This window comes from Austrofundulus limnaeus, unplaced genomic scaffold, assembly GCF_001266775.1.
Source record: "Austrofundulus limnaeus strain Quisiro unplaced genomic scaffold, Austrofundulus_limnaeus-1.0 Scaffold54, whole genome shotgun sequence".
Classification (NCBI taxonomy): Eukaryota; Metazoa; Chordata; class Actinopteri; order Cyprinodontiformes; family Rivulidae; genus Austrofundulus; species Austrofundulus limnaeus.
This window is the reverse complement of record NW_013952456.1, coordinates 783,299-793,102: the sequence shown is the minus strand read 5'-3', so window position 1 is coordinate 793,102 and position 9,804 is coordinate 783,299. Positions and strand designations below refer to the sequence as shown.

General features: G+C 36.8%; 1 protein-coding gene across 1 annotated transcript in view; it reads left to right on the top strand.

Moving 5' to 3' along the window:
- The window catches only part of znf407 (zinc finger protein 407), a gene marked incomplete in the record, with an annotated part of 254,368 nt that overhangs the window by 118,767 nt on the left and 125,797 nt on the right, over positions 1-9,804 (top strand). Inside the window, 1 exon segment of the mRNA XM_014008931.1 lies at positions 4,704-4,778. Coding sequence (XP_013864385.1) covers positions 4,704-4,778 — 75 coding nt within the window.

The following is a 9,804-nucleotide window of genomic DNA, read 5'->3' as shown; positions in this document are numbered from 1 at the left end:
ACCCCACCTTGATGTTTCGGGACCCCACTTTGGGTCCCGACCCCAACTTTGGGAAACACTGCTCTATAGTGCTGAAAGTCTCCTGGCCATGTCATTCCATTGTTCGACGCCAACTCCCTCACACACAATACCTTTTTAAAGTATTAATTACTGATTCTTGAGTTAGGCCAAAACAAACCGCCATAATGAAAAAAAAAAAAAACATCAGATAGTACCTTTTAAAATGGTTGACAAGGTATGTTTGACCTTCCTTTTGCACAGCACAAGAGAGTAGGCATGCATTATATAAGTTTGGTGTTTTGGTTTAGCTATCTAACTCTTGCTTAAGGCCTTTTCTTAGATCTTCCACCCTTTTTAGACCTGTAGACAGGCCTATCCAGGAATGCCATTAGGCAAATGAAGTTGTTTGTATCAAATATTGACATGTTATCTCTTCATCGTCAGGCGACAGGAGGGGGAAAAAAGAGAAGGATTGTAACTGTGGGTAATTGAGCCGTGTCTCCCCTGCTTATCGGTAAAGCTCTGGCACGTCACGGACCTAACGAGCTGTGGCGCGCCGATTAGTCTGAGGGGAAAGTCGAATGTGAAACGCCAGAGCCTCTGTCTTTTCTTTTCTTTTTTTTCCTCTCTTTTTTTCCTGCAATGGATATTATAAGCATCCCTGGAGGGCAGAGGCACAGCCTTATTAGTTCAATTCATGAGGGGGAAGAGAATTGATATGGATGAATGGCATGTTAAAGTATCCCTTTGTTACAATAACCATCAAGGCTGATCGTTTGGGCTGATGATGCAGCCCAAGGCAGCAACACGACAAGCTGAGGCCTTGACCTGGATGGCAGAAGATGCACACACCGTGGGCAGGGGGCTGATTACACACTGCCTTAAACAAATGGATTTGGCTCCTTAATATTTAGATATGGGATCTTTCTTTGTGTTAGATAGTGTGTGTTTATGTGTGTGTTTGTGTGTTTGCATGAGAGAATGGATACTTGTGGGAATGTTTTTGTGTGAGGAAGTATAACCATTTGTCTGCATTTCTATCAGTATTTGTGTGTATTTGTGTGTATGCTGCCTTAAGTGCTTTTGATAATCACATAGTGAAGAACTAATTGTCATTGTGTTATCAGCGTTAGCGTGCATAGTAGGTTTTTTATTTTTTTCCATTTATGCACGGTTATTTAGGGTTGTGCATGGTAATATTATGCATGTCTGTGAATAATAAAACGCATTACTGTGTTGTGCGTGTGTGTGTATGTATAAATGTAGCCTGTGCCAGGTGCCTCCATAGGGCATTACCCATCTTGCACTGGTGCCACTCTGAGAATAATCCAGTAAAAAAGGGTGAGATGAAAATCTCACAACATGCCAGTTTGATTTGTACCCCTTGCTATCAAAGAATGCTAATTAAAATCATATTTTGCATATGTCTTGTCTTTCATGCGCATATGCAAATTGCTCCATTGCCTTTCAGCACTCTAATTAGGTTTATGAAGGACAGCTGTAATACATAATTAACAGAAATGTTTGCAAGCTCTTCTTTTCTTCAAGTCTAAACACAGCAACTTAAACAAGCTTGCACGGAGTGTTTTTTTCTCAAATATATTGATTAAGTCTTTGATGCCCCCTTTCCATCCTATCAGAAATATCTTAATTATGCTGTTTGTTTRTTTATAGATGACGGTGTTTGTCAAATGCACATTTAGTAGGCCAAAAAAAGCTCAGCATTCTGATCTTGCTTGTTATTCCCTGACTGGAATTTATGACATTTAATTGCATTCATGCTTGCAGTTTAACTCCAAGGCAGCATTCTGGATGGGTGGATGGATTGAGTTATAGAAGACTGGAAAAATCTGGAGTGATGATAATGAGGCAAAACAGTGGAATATGTTTGAATATTTGTATGATGGTGTTAGTTATAGATGACCACAGGGGGCCTCGATGATGGATGCAATAGGGCTATAATGAGATGGAGTAAGTGAGCATGTGTGTCCAAACGTCAAAATGGGTATTGATATAAAGACATAAATTCATAAGTGGTGCAATAATTATGCTTTTGCTTCACAAAACAGTGACTACTGAGTAAAAATGAAGGCTTTAAAAGGCTTACATGGCTTTGCCAAAGAAAACAAAAGAGTAACGGTTGACTTGGAGGAAGTTAAAACTTAAAATCATCCAGAAGAAAAGTGAGGGGCAGCAGAGAGCAGGGACTGAGTTTGTTGAGCAATAGTACCAACTGCATGCCTGTTGGTTCAAATCCTTACCGGCTTTCATGTTGCTCCATCCTCGGCTCCCAGATGTGGTCATTGCCTCTCAGTTGCACAGTAATGGGAAGTGATGGGTGCTAAATAAAAAGGCCAGAAGATGAGAAAACTGGTAAAACTGCTTGGATGTTAGAGTAGTTAGTCCTGTCATCTGTTCATTATGTTTTCATAAACTGTTTTAGAGACATGGGAAACTCTTGATAAAGTCAGGATGTTGTGGTCACAGTGGAGCAATGGTGCCCTGTTGTTTTTGACTGCATGCGTGCCATTGCATGTACGGTAGAGACATGTGCGTTTAAGTTATTTCACATGCGCACATAGTGTGATACTGTATCATACGTGGTTCAGTTTTCCTGATGTTTAACTAAAAAGGTGGCAATACATTATTTTTCTTTTCTTTTCTTATGGTTCAAGGTTTCAKCCAAATGAGGGTTGTCAGGTAACTTAGGTTAAATTACAGTTGATACTAACTCTTTAACCTTTTCATGACAACAATGCAATAACTTCAGAAACTATTCAGACCCTTTACACTTTTTGAGGGTTTGGGTTTAGCTTGATGCTTCATTTATTTAAAGTATTTTTCCCCACTAATTTATATTTAATACTCTACATTGACAAAGTGAGAACAGTATTTCATGCAATTTTGTAAATTTTGATAATAATAATAATAATAATAATAATAATAATAATAATAATAATAATGAATTTAACTTTAACGCACAATCTCAAAGTGCTGCGAAACATTAAATTGCGATAGATAAAAGTAGTAAAATCAAAAACAAAAGAACAAAAATACACTAATAAAAATAACAATCAAAGCTCAACTTTTAAACTCTCTTAAAAGTATCTAAAATCTGTGATAACATCACACAAAGACAGAATAGGCTTCTTTAAAAAGAAAAATCTTTAGGTCTTTTTTAAAGTCAACCAATGATTGTGGAGCTCTCAGATAGTCGGGGAGGGAGTTCCAAAGGTATGGGGCAACTGCACAGAATGCCCAAGCTCCCATGGTCCTTAATTTAGTTTGTGGAATGTGGAAGAGATAACTGAGATATACAATACAGAAATATTGTAAATATTGTATAACATTAGACTTGTCAAGTTGAAGCATCCTTGGCATAAATTACAGCCTTAAGTTTTATTTTGCACCTCTGTCAGCATGCTCCAGGGCAGTTGTGGCTACAGTGTAGCTTACCACCATTAGCGTGTGAATGACTGTAGTTTAAAGCGCTTTGGAATCCTTTCACTTTATGAAGTGCTATATAAGTTTAAGCCATTTACTTCTAGTGAGAGACTTTCTGCCATTCTTTGCAGTTCCTCTCAAACTCAGTCAGTCTGAAAAAGGACAATCAGTGGATGCCATTTCCAGCCATTTTTGAGACGTTTAGTAGGCTCAAGTCAGGACTCTGGAACATTCAGAGTTTTTTGTAAGCCACTCTAGTCTTGTCTTTGTGTCGTTGTCCTTTCAGAAGGTGGCCCAGTTTGAGTCTCTGACTTCTGTGAAACTGTTTTGCTTTGTTCAGGATTTCCCTGTCTTTGCAGCTGAAAAACACCCCCACAGCATCATGCTGAAGCCACAGAAAGATGTCGGGAAATGGTTTACAGTACCTGGTTTTCTCCAGGCATAATGATTAGAATTGAGTCCAAACTGTTCAGTCTCTGGGTTATCAAACCAAAGATTCTTGTTCTTCAGTCCGAGAGTCATTCAAGCAGCTTTTTTAATGTTTTTCTTAGAGTAGAAGCATCCATCAAGCCACTCTATCATAAAGCCCAACTCAAGAATTGTCTGCATCTTTCCTTTAGGAACATACAGTCAGAGTGACCAATGGGTTCTTGGTCTCATTAAGATATTTCTTTCTCAGTTGCTCAATATTGCCTGGTGACCATGAAAGACTTCTAACTGAGCTGACTATCTTCCATTTAAAACTTATGGAAACCACTTATCTCTTAGGAACTTCCTGTGAGACCTGAATAAATAAACAAAAATGTATCTCTGTCCAAATCTGCTCCTTCCAATAATCCTTTCTCTGAGCTCAACTAGCAGTCCCTTTGACCTCATGACTTGATGCTTGCTCTGATATGCAGCTAGAAGACCCTCCTATCAAAATTTTTGTTCCTTTTCAAATATGTTCTAAAAATGTAATTTACCACAATGGACCCAAATCAAGGTGTGGAAATACTGATTAAGAGTCCAGCAATTAAAAGAATGGTAGGAGCCAAAGGGTCTGCAAGAAGTGGAAGTGGAAAATGTAAATATACTTTTTTTTCCATATGGATTAGTAAGAATGTGATGGGAATCTTGTTTTTAAGGTTACAGCATTGGCCTGGATGAGCCATAACTTATTCTGTTCAAGCCATTCACTCTTGTATCTCCCATTGATCAGCATACCAAGGTTTGCTGTTGTTCCTTTTGGTAACTCTGCTATTTTTGCTGTTTTCTAGATGGGCCTTTGTGATGAAGAAACACCTGAATATCCACCTGCTGGGAAAACATGGGGTTGGACAGCATAAAGAAAGGTAAATCAAACACATCCATCTGCCTTAGTTCATAAATCCTAGTCTGGATCCTAATGCAAGTTTTATTTTGAGAGACTTTTATTGGCTTTTAACGGACAACTAAAGAGTTTATCTATGTCTTTAAGTTTCATTTGTAACACTTTTGTAACACTAAAGAAAGAGCCTATTTTGAAGTAATTTCTCAAAAATGACTGACAAGGTTAATTCATGATTATATCTATTCATGAAGTCTTTCATGATTTTGAAGAATGAGTCCAACAAACTTCATAGAGCCTAAACTCCCAGCTTTTAAATATAAAAATAAATATAAGTTGAGATTTCCCTAATGAGTTAAATGGCTGTTTGATGTCTGCCTCACTCTCTCACTATCATCCTTTTTTCTGTCAAACTTTATCTTGAACTCTCCTTCATCTTACTTTTTTGCTCTTCCTCTTGAATTAGGGATGAATGATGTTTCTTGTACCATTTCTGTCTGTGTATGTGATGCGTGTTTCTGTGAATGTGTTATGTCTCTTGCTTGGCCCTGTCTATCACACACAGAGCCCTGCTGTCAGTGTGTGTGTTTGTGTGATGAGGAAATGAAGTTGTGAAGCGCCCCCCCGTCCTCTCCTCAACACTGACAAGCCCAAAATGAGACGTTAAACACCTCTCAATCTGTCAAGCGAGCTGCTAAGATAGAAACAGACTTGCTTTTTCTCTCCTCCCCAACCAAATTGATACTTTTGACAACATGTTATATTAGATATGACAAGTGGCCTCAGATAGAAGTAAGCAGCCCAACCAGATGCCTCTCCATCTTTCAGACATTATCAACTAAATTGCTGCTGTCAGTTGTTCATCTGGATTAGATGGCAATAAATCCCTGATATCCTCAACTGCTTCAAGTTTGTTTCCTTCACAGTTTTGTTTTTATAATAGGACTGGTATCGTGGCCAATTCCCTAAATCAATTCGATTTCGATTCATAAGGTTCTGAATTGATTCTCTGTACTAGTCTCTTCGCTATAAACAACAAGGTTTAAGGGCAAACTTGTAAATTGAACAGTTTAAACTTGAACTACAAACAAAACTATCTCAAGTTACAAAGGTTTTAAATTAAAAAGGAATTGCAGGTGACAGTGTTGTTGGATACATTAATTTGTAAGAAATTAAGACCATTCATCTTGATGAATAAGTGATGGGAATAAGATCACTGGAGAAAGGTGGGCTAATATAAGTATACTTCTGCCCACTCATTTTGGGGGCATGAATATTGTACATTTGTAATGTTTCTGTTACCTTCTGTTGTTACGTTCAATAAAAATGATTAAAAAAAAACAATGAAAGAAAAAAAAAGATACTCAAACTACAACACTGTGAATTTCATTGACACGTTTATTAAACTTTAAATATTTTAATGGTGGTAACGAAAGGATTTTGTTAGAATGTCATCTTTCACGCATTTATACATCCCAGGATAATAGTTTCAGTCAGATGCTTACATACTGTGATTTGGTTTGAGCACCTGAACCAACTGCTTGAAGCTGTCATTTCCCACCACTGAGTGCAGGTGTAAATGCTTGCAAACAAAAGTTGCCATGGTCTCTGTTATCATTATGTACAGCTGAGAATCAGCTGATAACGTTAGCGAGTCCTTAGTTTCTTTTGTTTTGCCCCAGATGACTTGTTGTCAGATGCTAACGTTATTGATGAAGGTCAACCGGACGTAAATGTACGGCAAGCCAGGAGTGACACAAAAATGTGCCTCTGCTTCATCACGCACGAGACTACTGAGGTTAACGTCATGGGGAATAATTAATCTCATGTTCTATGAATTGATATTGCAAAATTTAAGTGAAAGTGATCCAAGATGGATTAAATCAATTTTTAAATCAATATATATTTATATAAAAATATGAAATTGTGATGTAGGTGATAAAAGAAAACTATTCTTATATATTTACATTAAAAAGAAAAACAATCCTAACATTGTTTCATTTTATTTTTAACATGTCAATCTTCACAAACAAATATGAACAATGTTTTGTAACATGGTATCAACGTGACACCAAAAGCAATAAGTGTCAGTTCATTTTAGTTATTCAGTGAGAAAAATCAGTTTGTCTCGGGCTTTAACAAGTTCATCAACATGTGTCTGAAAGTCTGAGGTGATGATGTGAAGAACAAAGAGATGATCGTCAGTGACAGAGGAACTGGATCTGGATTTGTTGAACATCACTGAGAATGTCTGTTCACAGGTAGATCCAAAGAGGACCAGGACCTTCGTAGCATGCCTCTTCATGTTTGAAAGTTTTCCTCTTTGAGGGCAGAGTAAAACTCAAGCAGTGACCTAAAGTTGTCTGCCACGAGTGTGTCAGACTGCAGGTCAATGAGGTGAAGGGAGAAAAAATCATCTGCCTGTCACTCTCCCTGAAATCGCCTTGAAAACTCTCCATGCAGCGCCTACACCTGTGGAGGTGATTTCCTTTCATAATGCAGAACTGGTGAATCTCCGTTCTCAGGTCCAAAACATTTTCAGCACTTTGCCCAGGCTGAGCCACCTGACAGCTCTGTCGTAGCTTACATCACTGTTTAGTCTCATTTTCCTCCAAAGGTGCAACAAACCGTCTGTGATTCAATGCTCGTGCCCCAATAAAGTTACCTATTTACGTTACGACATCAACAACATGTTTTGTTTTTTTAAACACTGACTTACACAACACTGCCTGATACAAAACATTTCTCTTCAGGGTTCATTTCTGTCACACTATCCTGCATTATCTTCAAAAGTCCAACAGTTTCCCCCATCAGATTTGGACAACCATCTGTTGTCACACCTGCCAGCTTGTCCCATTTCCATCCCAACATGTCAAAACATGCATTTACCTCCATGAACAAATCACTCCCAGTTGTTGTTCCTTTCGTTGACGAATGCCCAAGTCTACCTTAGAGTGTTTCTTTATGTTTTTAGGAAGAAATGATAGAATCAAACAAAATCCTTACAAATGCATAGCTTTATTCCAATGTAGGCCAGATACCTATGCGAACAATACATAAACCCCCTCAATAACAGGGGCAAAGCAGCAGTTCCTGTTTTCTATTTCTTTTAACTTTGGTTGACTTGAGAGGTGTCAGATGAACATGAACATGTTTGGTATTAACAGAAACATCATAATCTTGGCTAAAAGCTTATAGAAAACATTTTACATCCATTAAACAGTTTAAATGCCAAGCAGTTGAATCAGAAAGTAAACAAATTGTACAAAATRGCGTCATTGCAAATCWGTAAATACATTCAAGCAAATCTGTAAAAAAACATTTTCTAAAAGTAAGTCAAAGCAAATACCCACATATGTTGTAAGTTGTGTTGAAAGTTCTTTTGACTTGATGTTGAGTGAATATGGTCCAGCTGAGGTCAAATATCATTTCTCAATGTTTTATAAATATAGTCACAAATAAATGTTTGGATATTTTTTCAAAATACGAAATATTCAAAAACAAATCTTGTCAGGCAGGTAAGAAAAACGAAATAACTTTTGCAATGAAAAACTTAAGATTTTTTAACATTTATTTATGGGACTGACATGGTCTGTTCTGTGCAGAATGACAAAACACCAAATTATTTCTTTACTAAAACCTCTTTACCTTTGTTCTAGTTTATTTCATCAGCATGAGTCTTTGCACAGGTCATGTCCACATGTGAATTTGTGGTTTCCAAGAGTTTTTAACTGTCTTCATTATGGTTTTAAATAGGTTACCTAATGGAAAAAAAATATTCAGGCATGAGGGGAAAAAAATCCAAAATAATTACTGTTCCATCCTCACTGCTGCTTTGATTCTGACACAAGGTGTTTATTTTAATATTAATATTATTTAAGTAGAGTTTGTAAATGCTGAGATACACTCAATTACATTTCAGTATGTTATTTCAAGCAAAAACATCAAGAGGATAAAAAAACGTTCAATACAACTTAAACAGATGTCTTAATGATTTTTCTCATGCAAAATTAAAATTGTATGTGTGATTGTAAAATAGTCAAACTACCAATACCAACTAAAAATAAGTAAACAAAACCCATAAAGTTTGCAACAAGCCATTGAACCATCATCATGTAGGGTAAATTGACAAATATTGTTGACCTTATTACCACATTTATTTAAAAATATTTTACTACAAGATATTTTTAATCTCATAACAGTGAATTATAATTTGATGTTTTTGTTTTTATTTAATTTTATTTTTTGTAAATTTAATATCGTAATAACTAACGTAAATAATGTAATATTGCCGTGGGGGCCTTTACTGACTGTGAATAAATTATTTTTAATTTCACAAATCTTAAAATGCGTTGATTTTGAACTCTAACTACGCAATGATGAATCAGATAGTGTAATCATTTTAATTCCTGCCTGAGCTACCTTTTGGATTTTTTTAAATGTTTATTTTTAAAGTACGGTAGTTGTTGAAGAGTTGTTTTTGTTAAAATTTGCCTCCACACCATTTTAGATTTTTAAGCGCTTTCCTATTTTTCAATGTCTCTGGGGCATCGTTTAGTTGCCTCAGTCAATCTCAGGTTTTATTCGTATATGCACATTGCTATTGTAAAAAACAAAAAACAAAACAGGTTTGTTTTTCCTGTTCCTAAATAACAGCCCAACAGCTCACTGGTTGGGACTTTTACCTCATRGCAAGAAGATCCTGAGTCCAAACCCTGATTTGGGCCTGGACTCAGTCTGTGTGGAGTTTGCATGTTTCTCTCATGTTTGTATGGGCTTTCTCTGGGCGCTTTGTTTTTTTACTGTCCAAAACTCATGCATGTTTAGGCTGCCTTGAGGCCCAGGCCGCCCTTCAAAATGAGATCTGTGATATAACTTCTGTCATGTTACTGCAAACCATCATCTAAAAATCATTCTTTGACCTCCTTTTTTTCATAGTTGTTTTATTCTTCACTTGAACTTAAATATGTGCAGACACAGACATTCAAGTAGAGGTACACACACACACACACACACACACACACACACACACACACACACACACACACACA